This window comes from Hyaloscypha bicolor (assembly GCF_002865645.1).
Source record: "Hyaloscypha bicolor E unplaced genomic scaffold K444scaffold_10, whole genome shotgun sequence".
NCBI lineage: Eukaryota > Fungi > Ascomycota > Leotiomycetes > Helotiales > Hyaloscyphaceae > Hyaloscypha > Hyaloscypha bicolor.
Window position 1 is genome coordinate 2,943,482 of NW_020194512.1, and position 14,741 is coordinate 2,958,222.

The window sequence follows — 14,741 nt, forward strand, 5'->3', positions numbered from 1 at the left end:
ATTCCGACCCTTTAGTACGCTGGTGAGAATCATAGGGAGAGATAGTAGGGGCCGAACGCCGGCGTTGAAAAAGGAGCAGAAAATTGGCGCCCTGACGCTGGCGCATCCGTTTCGCTGGCGCTTGAGGAACGTCGGCGTTAGGGATAGGGGGCATCATTCGGCTCCCCGACGCTGGCGCATCCATTTCGCTAGCGCCTGAGGAACGCCAGCGTTGAAAAGGGAGTAGAAATTGGCTCCCTAACATTGGCGCATCCGTTTCGCTGGCTCTTGACGAACGCCAGCGAATAGAGCAAAATTCGGCGCCCTGACGCTAGCGAATTTGCTCCCTGGACGCCTCGAAAGCGCCAGCGAAACGGATGTGTTAGCCTTAGGCCGAAATATTTTTGATCTGAGCGGCTCCGTCGTAAGCACCGCCACTTAACCTTATTCGGCTGAGGAAGGGCAGATTCTGGCTCTTCTGCTCTGTTGCGGCACACTCTTTGTTGTACAATAGATCAATTCCCAACAGAGATCTTACTAGTTGTAGTCAAATACATCGAGTAAATGGAGCAAGCAATTCAGGGAACAAGGTACACATAAAACAGAGATTTGACGATCGCCGCTCCCCTCGCTGTTACACTACCATCTACTTGCTCCAAAGCCACCAGACAACAAATCCCGTAGCCAAGAGCACAGTAAGATCGAAAGCTATAGAATGTTCACTATTGTGTTCTGGCGGAGGCACACGTTCACTTTGCTCAAACCTCCGAGATTCACTATACGTATCGTAATGCGAATCTCGACTTGCTGATTGCTGATGATATACTCGCGGCATTCTAGAAAATGTATTGTTAGTGAGAAGTCGACTCTCTTCTGTGTATCGATATGGCGATGGGAAAACTAGGTTGGTGGCGGCCACTGGTTGGATAGGTCGCGGGATTGCAAGGCCTGCTCGTAAACTTTGCTGAGCCAGAGGTTGAGTGACGAAGCCGTCGCGGTTTCTAAAGGTTCGAGATTGAAATTGACGACCCTGTGTCTCTCCGAGATTTGCTATGCCAAGTTTCAAATGCATAGTAAGGACCCAATCTTCTGGCTCTAAACCAAGCCTTCCCATCAACAGTGTATAGCTTTGTGCACAAAGTCTGGAGTCATAGGCACAACTACCATTGCGAAAACTGCACGAGCGGAGTCGCGAAGCTGGGACTTGGAAGATATGTTCTAGCACCACATATGACTGCTTATCCATTGTGCCATTCTCTAGATACAGCTCGGTTGCGCCGTCATTGTCACCGTGAGGAAGCTGGGTCGGTCTCTCTTGAGAGATTCGCATTCGGTCGAATCTGTTATTGCGTTCTTTCGACGTCACCTGGGTCATATTAGAACAGTAACTATCAGAAAAGATAAATAAAAGTGCCTCACCTGTACAATGGAACAGACTGCATCCCCGAATTTGTTCGGGCTGACCTTTAGGACAACAACGGGATGGTTATACCCGCCATCTTGGAGCTCTTGATTAGAACAACAGAGCTCTCTAATGCATTTGATGCCTCTATCATCGTCTCCTCTACTTGGGAGCCAGACTATGCACCCCGCCCCCAAGTGCTGTATTTTGACCTGTGACCTTGGGTTCTGATGGCTTGAAGGCGACGGTCGTATGATTGAGTTTCCGCTAGCCTCGTAGCTGATACGTGTGGCAGACATCAAGCCCAACCCCTAGAGGACAAATAGACGTCGAAAACAAGTCGCGAACTATTAGCAAAGGTATAATGCAAGATTATGATGCGACTTGACTTGGTGTGTCGGGCGGCCTTGGTAAAGAGCCGCAGCTAGCGCCCAAAACCCCGCACCATTGCCCCGCAGCCACCCCAATGATGCAGCTATTGGTACATCCGGCAAACCAGATATATGCCTGTAAGCTCTCAAGGATATCGATCTGAATGGATTGTTTTTTCTCAATTGGGATAATTTTGAAGGCCATGTTGGATTTCCCTTGAATACTGCAACGGTCCAGAAAAGGCTTGGCTGATCTGTATCCCAGCGACTAATCTGTCACGATAAGGCTGTTGGTTGAAGCTTTAGGTATAGATACTCTATGCAGGACTTTTTTTATCAAGTTGTGTATTATTTGGCCACACCAAAAGATACTGTGCAAAGCCAATTTCCCCAGTCTCTCTGCCCTCACAGTCATCAATAGGAACTATATCTCGACCACCCATCCGTATTCCAGAGCCAGTTTTCAAGTTCCTCTCCGCATATCCCTTGGGGAGCCTCCCAGCTATCGTCGTAGCATTTCATCCTCTTACCATACAGGTGGTAGTCCACAAGCTGCCTAGCGAGATGCTTGAACTCGATCGTCGTCGGGTTATCATCACCCGCAAGCACCTTCAGAGCGGCATACGCTCTCTCCGCGAAGACCTTGGCTCGGGCCTTGTCCCCAACCACGACTGCGATCTGGAAGGCGTTAAAGCATACCCGCGCAAACCTTATGCCGCAGATACCCTCCTCTTCTAGGTAAATATCGATTGAGAGCTAGCAGGGGTTTTATGATTCCAGGAATCATAAAACCCCTGTCTAGTCTTATAAAAAGAACAAGGACTAAGCAGAATCGCACATCGTAAGGACGAGTGGCACTGTAAAGGGGCTTATAGAGCTTAGCCTATTTTTAGATCTAAAGGGGTCCAAATCTGGCTCCCCACTACTGGGATTCAAGGGGGCCGGTTCAGGCCCTCCATCGCCCGATTAAGCCTTTCCTTCCGGCTAAGATTTTAGAGGATTAAGGGTTTAAATACGGCTCCCCACCACTTTGGTTGAGAGGAAACCGATTCAAGCCCCTCGCTATATAACCATGGGCTCAAAATCGGTTCCTATGCCCCTATTAGCTACTATACGAAAGTCCTCAAAGACAGCTATCCGAATAGAGGGTCTAAATAATAGATAACTCTCAAATGCCTTAGGCTTAATACTCGAAGTGTATTAAAGCTACCGTAGGCAGATCACCTTTAATAGATACTATAAACGTTAAACGGAATAACGAGGGGAAAAGAAGAAAGAGAAAGAACGAGGAAATAAATAAGAGAATAGATACTTTAATTATAAAAGTATTGAATTAGTACTAGCTTACTAGTCCTTCCAGTACCAGGTTCAACTACTAATATTAGCTTTGCCATTCTCATTTATAATGACTCACTATAGAAGCTCAGGGAACACTTACTAATATATATGAGTTATCTGATTTATAATATACTAGAGGAAATCGCTACCTACTAGTAGGTATATAAGAACTATACTTTAGATTCCTTCCTCTTCTTTTTTACTCTTTACTCTCCTATATCTAGTCATTTTACAGATTATTAACCTCTAATATATCGATTTATTACTAATATATTAATTAGATTCCAATAGGTTCTGAGCCCGGCTAGTACTTTACTAAGCGATCCAAGTATTACTTGACCTTAGTACTTGCTTGTCTATTCCAAAACCATTTTCAAAATTATTAAAATCGTTAATTTTGGTAAATTTCACCTATTAGTTCGGCTTTATATTAGCAGAATTCGCCAAAAATATAGCCATTTTCGGTTAGAAATTCTCTGCAAAATCCAATATACCGGATTCCAAAAAATTAACTCATATTACCTATAAAGGTATAAAAATTAAGCCTCTTTCGGATAATAATATCTATTCCTAGATAGATAATACTATAAACCTCTTTATTATCAAAGATCTATAGTAATTTATTAATCCTAATTAAGCTTCTGCTCTTATAGAAGTAGTTCCAAAGAATAATAAATTAATTACTTATTAAGTTGCAATTGCTAGAGCGGTACTAAGCTTACTTATTACCTATAATACCTGGTAATAATTCAAGGAAATCAAGCTTATATACCAAATTTGGAGCCTGATTCAAGCTAAAGCTAAATAGCTAAAAGCTTAAAAGGAAGCCCTATACCTTTAATAAATGGAAACTATTATATTTAATACTATTATAAGAATAAATAACTTTATTAATCGTATTAGTTATAAAGTAGCTAAAATTAAGGGAATAAATAGATCGATTTCAGATATTTCTATATCCGGATACCTGATTTATAGCCTCCCAAAGAAATATAACTTATATAAGCCCCTCCTGAATTCTATTAGAGCTAATATTAATAAATTAAAGCTAGAATTACTTAAAGCAGATGCTTTTACTAAAAAAGAGAAGCTTAGGGCTAAACCTCCCGCTTTTAATCCAGATACTACTCCAAAAGTACTAGCTATTTAAGGGAATAGTAAAAATCAGTTAAATAATAAGCCAAAATATAGAAGAGATTCAAATACCTATTATATATTTTATAAATTTAAAGGATATAATATTAAAGATTATACTATATATAAATTGGCCCAGAATTACTTTAATTCTAATAAAAAGAACTCTAATTCTACTAATTAGAAAGCGCTATTAGCTCTATTAACTCTATTAACTATTTATAAAAAAGCCTATACTACTAAAAAATTAATTACTAGAAAATCGATATTTAATATTCTATTTAGTAGCCAATTACTTAATAATGATTTTATAAATATCTAGTATATTAATTCGGGTACTATAGACTATTTTATAGAGAGTAAAAGCTCCTTTATTACCTATAAAGATATAGAACCGTTCCTTATTACCCTTAGTAACGAATCTATAATTCTTATTAAAGGTAAGGGAACTATTATTTTATTAACTACTTCTGAGCTAAAAGTATAGCTAAATAATATATTATATAGCCCCTAATTCCGAAATATATTATTATTATTAATTCTTAAAATTACTCAAACTAGAGAAAATATTAATTTTTTTACTAGGAAAGCTTATATTATTAATAACGGAATAACTATAGTAACCGGTATATATAAACCATCTGCTGGATTATATTAGCTTAACTAATTTAATTCAGGGCATACCCTAAAATCATTAAAATCGGATATACTAGCCTCTCTAGAAACCTAGTACTAGAGATATAGCTATTTAAATATAAAGTATATTCTGGAATTAGTAAACTATATTAATAGACTCTAATTCAAAAATTAAAACCTATTTAATTATAATTCCTATAATATAAATAAAATTACTAGAGCTAGTATAAACGATTTATATCCTAAAAAACTGCTTTTAGGAAAGTATATTATAATTAATATATAAGGGTTATTAAAGGTAGCCTCTTTTTATAGAAATACTTATATACTATCTATTACTTATAAGGAATCCAAATATTATATAGTAATATATAATTCGAATAGAAAGAGCTATTTTACCAATCTCTAAGATTAGATTATCTTCTCTAAAACCTAAACTGGAAATAAAGTCAAATGCCTATATCTTAATAATATTCCGGAATTTGTATTAGGCCAAGTCAAGAAATAGTATAAATTAAAAGGTATTTGCTTAGAACTAACTACTATTTATATACCTGAATAGAATAGTATTTCTAAATATAGTATATATATAATTATTAAAGCAGAGTATATAGAGCTAGAATAATCGGGCCTATTATACAAGTTTTGAAAGAAAGCTACTATATATAAAATTTATATCTATAATTAATATTACCTATCCAAAATAGAAATAACCCTATATAAAGCATTCTATAGAGTTAAACCAGATATTTCTAACCTATAGATATTCGGTTTCTTAGTATATATCTATATATCTAAGGAAATAGCTTTATAGTATAAATATATAGCCAAAGCCTTTAGAGGCATTTTTACTAGCTATAGTAGTTCCGGATATTAAATTTGGAACCTATATAAGTATATATTCGTTATTTCCAACTATTATACTATTAAAGAATATATTAAGGAAGTTTTATTTCTAAACCCAGTATTCCAGCTATATAGAAGACTAGTAAAAACTACTATAGAATCTGATAATAATTCTACTAATAATTCGGATAACCCCAATATAGATTACGGAGATACTATTATTATTAATACTAGAAATCAATAGCTTAATAATCTATTAGAAAACAATAGAGGAAATTACTCTAATATAGAAGGGGGTACTACTAAAAACATATTATATAATATAATTCCGGGTACTTCTGACCTAAGCAAGCTTCCTGAACTACCTTCTGGGAAGAACCAAGAACCTATAGCATCTATAGGTACTTCTAAACAGAATTCTACAAATTAGGAGGCGCCCGAAATAATTAGTTTTAGAAGTAAACTACTCTCTAGACGTCCGAAATTGACTAGAATTACCGGGAAATTAGTAGATTACTATACTTTACTAATTACTAATCAGAATATAAAAGCTTCCAAAATTCCATTATTAATTAAAAAAGCTCTCTCTGGTCCAGATACTTATCTCTAGAGACCTTTAATTAAGAAGAAGCTAGATTCCTATTTACGGAACTATACCTGGGATCTAGTAGTATAAAAATATCAAAAAATTATTAGATACTACTAGATCTTCAAAATTAAGTCTAATAGATACTACAAATCTAGGCTTATAGTATAAGGCTATACTTAAGAATATAGTATAGATTACTTTAAAACCTTTACTTCTATAGCCAGACTTTCTACTATTATAATTATATTAGCCCTAGCGGCTAAATATGGGCTTTATATCCAATAAATAGATATTTAAATAGTATTTCTATATAGAGAATTAGAAGAGGAATACTATATAAAACAACCCCCTGGTTTTATTAAAGGAACGAACCTTATTTGCCGCTTGCAAAAGAGTATTTATAGCCTGAAATAAGCCTCTAGGGTTTGATATTAGGTAATTAATCGATTTTTCTATTCTATTGGTTTCTAGTAATTACTTAGTAATCTAGTACTTTATATCTACCAGAAATACGAGGTTAATTAACTACCACTTTTAATTACTATTTATATAGATAATATAATTATTATTAGAAAAAATATAGTTTATATTAATAAAATCAAGGCTCAATTATATTAGAAGTTTAATATAACCGATATAAGAGAAATCAAAACGCTTCTAGATATAGAAATTATATGTTTACGGAACGGTTCGGTATTTTTATACCAAAATTAATATCTTATAAATATATTTCTAAGATATAAAATGGAAGAGTATATACTAATTACTACTCTAATAGCCAAACCTATAGTACCTAATAGAACCAATATTAATATTACGGAATATTAAAGTCGAACTAGATTATTTATATAGCCTTCTTTAGTTTTAAGACCCGATTTCTGCTTTACTATAGGCTATTTAGAACATTTCAATTCGTATTCTAAAGCTTTATATAATACCATACAGAAGCGTATAATATAATATATTAAGGGATTACTTAATATAGGCATTTTATATAATATTTTATTTAATAAAGGGCTTATTAGGTACTTAGATACCGATTATAGAGGCGATTTACAGGATTACAAATTAATCTCCAATATAGTTTTTACTCTATTTAGTAGTTCTATTAGCTGGGCTAGTACCAAGCAAAAAACTATTACTATAGCCACTATTATAGCTGAATATATTACCCTAATACCGGTAATTAAAGAAGCTTTATAACTAAAGTAACTGTTTGAGGAAATATCGATTTCTATAGGCTTAATCAAAATAAAAACGGATGCTTAAAAAGCTATAGATCTAGCTATAAACGCCCGGTTTTTGCAAAAAACCAAGTATATTAATATTAGATACTATTTTATTAGGAATTATATTAATACCAAGGAAATTAATCTTAAGTACGTGCCTATAAGGGAAATAACGGCTAATATTCTTACTAAACCACTCCCTAGACCCGCTTTCGAACTGCTATAATTGAAGCTAGGGCTTATTAGCCTCACTAATATCGAACCTCAACTATAAGGAGGAGGCGTATTGAATTAGTACTAGCTTACTAGTTCTTCCAGTACCAGATTTAACTACTAATATTAGCTTTACTACTCTCATTTATAATAACTTACTATAGAAGCTCAGGGAACGCTTACTAATATATATGAGTTATCTGATTTATAATATACTAGAGGAAATCGCTACCCACTGGTGGGTATATAAGAACTATACTTTAGATTCCTTCCTCTCCTTTTTTACTCTTTACTCTCCTGTATCTAGTTATTCTACAGATTATTAACCTCTAATATATCGATTTATTACTAATATATTAATCAGATTCCAATAGAAAGCTTATGAAATAGGGGAATTCAATGGCATTAATATAGCTTTAATTATTTATAAGTATAATTAATATACTATATATAAATCCAAGGTCCATATATTGTGGCTGCTATCTATAGCAGAGATAGTAAATAAAGCGACGATTTGCTTTAAATATACGACTAGTACTAATACTTTACTTTTAGTAAACTGCCTATCCTCTCCCAAAGAATATAATACTAGAAGATGTCGAGAAGCGCCTTTTCAAAAAAGCAAAGAAAAATTTGGCTTGGAAGAATAAGGAGGAAGGAAAGAATTTCAAGGGGTTGGTATTGGTACCTGATACTTAACTTGCCGGCTCCTGGGACTAGTAAGAATCCCGGGATAGCGGGGTATTATAAGATCACCGTTTCTAGGAGCCCCGACAGGCCCGGAAGCAAGTCTCCTGGGACCCTTATAAGTTATAGGAGTATACCAGGTCCTAGGAGTGAGCTACGAAAAGGTCAAAATTGCGGGATTTTAAATATAGAGCTACTATAAGAAATGAAGCTAATCTCTTCCCCTCGTAATATATCTTACTTGTTACGATTCCATATAGGGTCCAGCGGCCATTATATAACGGCCCTGAGACTACTTTTCGAGTACGGACCGGAGCCGCTATAAGCCTTGGAGAAAAAGCTATAGTTTGGAGGGTATTTGTAGATGGGGAAAACTGGGTTGAAATTATATGGCCAGGCGCTCTCCCACCGTTTAAGGCCCGGTAGCAAGAGACGGTTCTGTTTAGCCTAGTTCTCTCGGTATACAGAGACAATACACAGTCACAGTCTCACTAGCCACAAGCTTAGATTAGAACAGCATTATAATATACTATAATATAATTCTCTTATAAATTTTAATTTTAATTTAATAAATTAAAAAAAATTATTTTATAAAAATAATAAGCTATTATAATAAACTAAATACTTAATTATTTAATACTAGTTTTTAATTTAAAGCTTATATTCTTTTAGTTTTTTTTTAATTATTTTTAAATAATAATAATTTAAAAACTAAATTATAATCTTAAGCTCTTTATTTAAAAGTTAATATAGTTTTATTTATAAATAATACTTTTAGCTTAAGTACTTTAAAATAATATATAACTACTTAATATATAAAATTATATAAGAATATAGTACTTAAATATAAAGAGGGTTAATATTAAAATAGAAATTATATATAAAAGAGACTTTAGTATTTAACTAAATAATATTTAATTAAAAACCGCCTTAATTAGCCGCGCTTAGGCTAATTATTACTTATACGTACTAGTATCTCACTAAAATACTACTTATATATAAGGGGTAGATATAAGGTATTATTCTAGTTCTATGAGTAGCTCTTTATAATTTATATAAACTTATTAGTTTAAGGTATCCCTTTAGGGTAATAATATTAGAGTTATTATAAAATACTACTCTTACTTTTAGTGTCCTTATCTCCTTTTAAGTGCTAGTCACGTGGGCTCACGTGTTTGGTGGACCTTCGGGTTCTTTGTTAGCGTAAGTTGGACATTAGCATTGGGCGCTCTAGATCAATTCCCATTGGACTACAATACGAGTCTCCTTTTAGAACTTGGGCGGTTCAGCGTTCCGGCAAGCGCCGGAGTTAGGATTCAGCAAGTTCTCAGCCCCAGATCGGGTGGTTGTCAGCCGCACAGCGGCAAGTCATGGTACCTGCAGTAACAGTCATTCATTGGCTATTTAGGTTGACAACTTTCTTCGTCTTATGTTTGACAGTCAATGTCACTTATTAATTGGATGCCTGACTACGTTAACTAGCTGAGAAGTAAAATTGTTGAGTACGCCACCTACTAAGAAAGCCAATCATCTTCTTCTAGTTAATACACATTATTTGCCTGGCAGCGAATACCATTTTAGCTTTGATGTCTTAATCTACCTTGTTCCAGCTGAGAAGACCTTTCGAATAATGGCTGCCTATCTGCTGACGGGACTCAGCTTTGTGAAAGGGGCAATATAGATTATATAAATATATGCCAAAATGCCAGAGTGCAAAGGCATGCCAAGAACTGAATTACATACTTTCAAGCCAACCAACAAAGCTAGATTTGATTAAAATCACAACCATGGCTATCAGTTTGCTCTCCAAAATGATCACTACCGTGATCTTGGCAATTTCATGCCTGCTGGGTGTTGTGTCTGCTAGCGTATGCCTCAGCACTCAGAGTCCCTTCGTATTCTATACTAATCATCTTCTCTAGGCCGCACGCTTCCCACCCCTCAAAGTTATGGAAAGACAAATTTTGGTCGACCCAACTCTACTCGTGAGCCCTCAACTTCGTGTCATCGCCGGGCAGAATGTCACGTTGTATGGACTCGGCTATCCCACGGTGACTGGGCTTGCGGGCGTGGACTTGGACGGAAAGCTCATTTCGCTCGTCGAGACCACCGACGCCAACCCGATTAAAGCCGTAGTGACAATTCCAGCCAACATAACACCAGGAATGCACACTCTGACGCTCTTGTGTGGCGGGTCCTCGGCTACGCTCCAGATGCCGGTGTGTGTCCCGAGCGTTCCAGAAAGCTGCAATGAGATAATTGGCTTGACGACAGCGAATGATGATCTGCCCGAAGATATCGTCATTGGCTTCAGTCCATACGTTATGGTAGAAGACGCCGCATTCAAGGTTATTGGCGAAGGCTTTTGGCATCGCGCGGTTTCGTTGTATATGGGCCCGCTCGGAGTGAGCGGAGCGAGCGACCTGTCGCTGCTGGGTAGTACCACGGCCGACTCGACCGGACACTTTTTGTCGCCGCAGTTTAATGTGCCGCCGGGCTCAGGAGAAAAAGCCTTGGCGTACAATGTCACGGCCGAACAGATAGGGTTTTGTATTCGCTCTGGGATACATTGTATCCCGAATGTGGTGTCTATCACTATTGATCTTGCAATAACTAATCCTCCTTAACTTCTGAAAGGATCTTTTCATATGTACGAGATAAGTAACTAAGAGAATTGCTATAATGGAAGACATGTTGTATTTTGGTAAATTTTTCCTTATGCGTTTATTATTTATTAAATAATAGAGAATGGAAATGTATTAAACTTATACTTAAATAAAACAAGGAAATGCTAAAGAGAAGTTAGAGCAGAATGCTTACTTATATAAAGTAACCCCTAGTTAATATAAGGATACTTTAATATAAGCCTTAATTAATAACTTAATCTATTATAATCTTATTATAATATACTAGTTTTCTAGAGGCTTTTAAACTTAACTTAGTCTTTATTAATTATATTTACTATATAAAAGTTTACTATTATTATTAGTAAGTAAAATATTATAAAAACTAAGGTTAATAGTAAAAAGGTACTTATATTATTATTTAAGACTAAAAAGATAAGTTTAAAAGTTTATATAATTATTATAATAATAGTTTATTAGTTATTAAACTAATAAATATTATTTTAAACTTTATATTTAATATTAAATAAATTTTTTATAATTAATTAGTTTAAAATAATAAATAAATTTTTTTAATATATATACTCTTTAGCTAAGTAGTTTAAATATATTATATAAAAGATAGTCTTAAGGACTTTTTAAATAAATTAAGTTAATAATAAAATTAAATAATTTAATTCTTAAGCTATAATAATTCCGCGGATATACGGAATTATTTCGGTATTATATAGGAATGGATGTTATAGAACAGGGTGTTATATAACGGATTGTTATATAATAAGTAGTTATATAACAGGGCATTATATAATAAGTAGTTATATAATAGGACGTTATATAATAGGACGTTATATAACGGGTTGTTATATAATAGGGCGTTATATAATAAATAGTTATATAATAGGGTATTATATAATAAATAGTTATATAATAGGACGTTGTATAACGGGTTATTATATAATAAATAGTTATATAATAGAGCGTTATATAATAAATAGTTATATAACAGGGCGTTATATAATAAGTAATTATATAACAGGTTATTATATAATAAATAGTTATATAATAAGGCGTTATATAATAAGTAGTTATATAACAGGATATTATATAATGGGTTATTATATAACAAGTAGTTATATAACAAGTAGTTATATAACAAGTAGTTATATAACAAGTAGTTATATAACAAGTAGTTATATAACAAGTAGTTATATAACAAGTAGTTATATAACAAGTAGTTATATAACAAGTAGTTATATAACAAGTAGTTATATAACAAGTAGTTATATAACAAGTAGTTATATAACAAGTAGTTATATAACAAGTAGTTATATAACAAGTAGTTATATAACAAGTAGTTATATAACAGGATATTATATAATAAATATTATAGGGAGGTTATTAAAGGGTTCTAAATATAGAATAGTAAAGCTATTATTATTAGTAGGGATTTCTGTACTTTGTCTCTATATCCTGTTTCTATATCCTGTCTTTATATCCCTGTCTTATAGGCGAAATTATATATATAACTAATAAGGAGTTTATACTATATTTTATATAGGTAATTAAAAATGGCTCCTTAAATGGTATTTCTACCTTAAAATAATTACTATAGCCTAACTGGCCAGTAATCCAATAAATGCTAGTAACTAACTAATTATTTTTAGGAGTCGAAAACGGCCTTCTAGAAACTAATAATAGTTCTAGGCTGGCTTATTACTAATTCATTTTCTTTTATTACTATAACCTTTATTATTTCATATATTCTAACTTAATATCTTAAGGAAGTATTATTATTATTTATACTATTATCTTAATACTTTTTATACGATTTCCTCTAATATTATTATCTATATATATCTTATTATAAGGAAATAAGTAGTAATCCGCCAAAGATTCGAAGCTTATAGAACTTATAGGAAAGAAGTTAAGCTAGAAAGAAATCTCAGATAAAATGCCTGAGAGAAGTGAGATTAGTTATATTTAATACTATTATAGGTTCTTATTAAAGAGAATCCAATAACCAGATACGGATAAGATTATAAGACTATATAATTAGTATAATTTATCTCGCTTTTATTATTTGAATATTACTAATACTTCTTACTAGGGATAAACCCCGGATATAGGAGCCTATTACTAAAGAGATAGCGCTTCCTTAGTAAGATATAGAGAAAATATACTTGTAATCTCAGATAGAACGAGTAGCTATAGAGAAAAGTATAAAAAGAAGCAGGAAAAATACTGTCTAGCTAAAGAGCTTCTAAAGAGTTCTTATTCTATTATTATTAGGATTATATGAAGTAAAAGACTTAAACCTTTACTATAAATACAAGCTATCTATTAGAGAGTATAATATTATTACTATTACGTGATTATTATTTAGCTCTTTAAGTAGTAGATATAATTACTTCGAGGTATAATCTTTCAAACCAATATACTTGTAATTATACTCTAAATCTAAAAAATGGTTTCGGGTAGTAAGTAAGGTAATTCGTTTCCGGGGTTTGCTAGTCTGGACGAAATGTGTGGCTGGACGAAATTTGTGGCTAGATAACGAGTGTAACTGGACGAAATGTATGGCTGGACGAAATTTGTGGCTAGATGACGAGTGTGGCTAGACGAAATATGTGGCTAGACGAAATGTGTGGCTAGACGAAATGTGTGGCTAGACGAAATGTATGGCTGGATAACGAACTAGAGGGCTCGAACTTGGTTACTATATAAGATTATACTTACTTAAAATAGAAAAGCTTACTTATATACTTATATAATAATTAATAATTATGTAATTCTGCGAAGGGCGGCTTAGCCCTACTATAGCTTATAAAGTATATAATATTATATAAATCTATATCTATACCCGTATATTACAAATATTATCTGTAGTTCTCCTCTCCTTATCTATAGCTTACTTCTCCCGGTATATTCCTTTCTTAAGGTCCTTTCTCTATTTCAAGATCCTTTCTATATCTATAAAACAGAACTATAGTAGTTACTAATTCAAGACTTAGGTACTATAATAATACCGACTTATAAAGTTTATATAAAATCCCTTTAACTATAGGTCTACCTTTAATTAAGCCTCTAGTATAAGTTCTTCTCTATATTTACCCAGACAAACTTATAAAGATCTATTCTTCTCTTAACTAGGCCAATATATAGTTAATTAAAAAAGTCTATATAAAACTATATATTATAGATATAATAAATATTTGCTATTTAATTATAAAGCTCTGAAATAAGAAAAGGCAAGATTAAGTAGATATTATTTCTAATTACTATAATATATCTATAGATAATAAGTATTAACCTAAGATTATAGTATATAAGGTTATAGCCAATAGCCTAGCTTTAATAATTATTTCACTTTTCTATTTATATATAAGGCTAAGAATAAATATATAAGTAGAGATATAGAGATTATTAAATATCTTATATAGCCTGCCTTTTTTAGGTTAAATAGATATTTGAGAAAGCTGGTATAGTTTATAAAATACTTCTTTAGTAAGTATATTTAGGTCTAATATAATAAATAGCTAATAAATTTTTGGCTTATATACTAATTATATAGATAGTTTTGAGTTTTAATTAATAGATATAAGTTGAGATATTCTATAAAATAATATAAATTTAATATATAAATAAAGCTCTTTTATTATAAAATATTATATTCTATTAATCTAAAGACTTAAC

The 14,741-nt window shown here is 33.0% G+C and overlaps 2 protein-coding genes across 2 annotated transcripts; one reads left to right on the forward strand and one right to left on the reverse strand.

Annotated features, from left to right (window-relative positions):
• Positions 1 to 499: 499 nt before the first annotated feature.
• K444DRAFT_658508 (uncharacterized protein) lies at positions 500 to 1,760 on the reverse strand. Its single transcript, XM_024886265.1, has 2 exons — positions 1,399 to 1,760; positions 500 to 1,345 (listed from the first exon to the last, which is right to left on the reverse strand). Exons 1-2 carry the CDS (start codon positions 1,678 to 1,680, stop codon positions 626 to 628), a joined length of 1,002 nt encoding a protein of 333 aa, XP_024744374.1. The 5' UTR covers positions 1,681 to 1,760; the 3' UTR covers positions 500 to 625.
• An 8,451-nt stretch (positions 1,761 to 10,211) lies between these two features.
• K444DRAFT_658509 (uncharacterized protein) lies at positions 10,212 to 11,103 on the forward strand (the record flags this gene model as incomplete). The annotated part of the gene is made up of 2 exons (XM_024886266.1): positions 10,212 to 10,292; positions 10,347 to 11,103. The coding sequence occupies 2 exons, from the start codon at positions 10,212 to 10,214 to the stop codon at positions 11,049 to 11,051; spliced, it is 786 nt and encodes a 261-aa protein (XP_024744375.1). The 3' UTR covers positions 11,052 to 11,103.
• Positions 11,104 to 14,741: the final 3,638 nt, after the last annotated feature.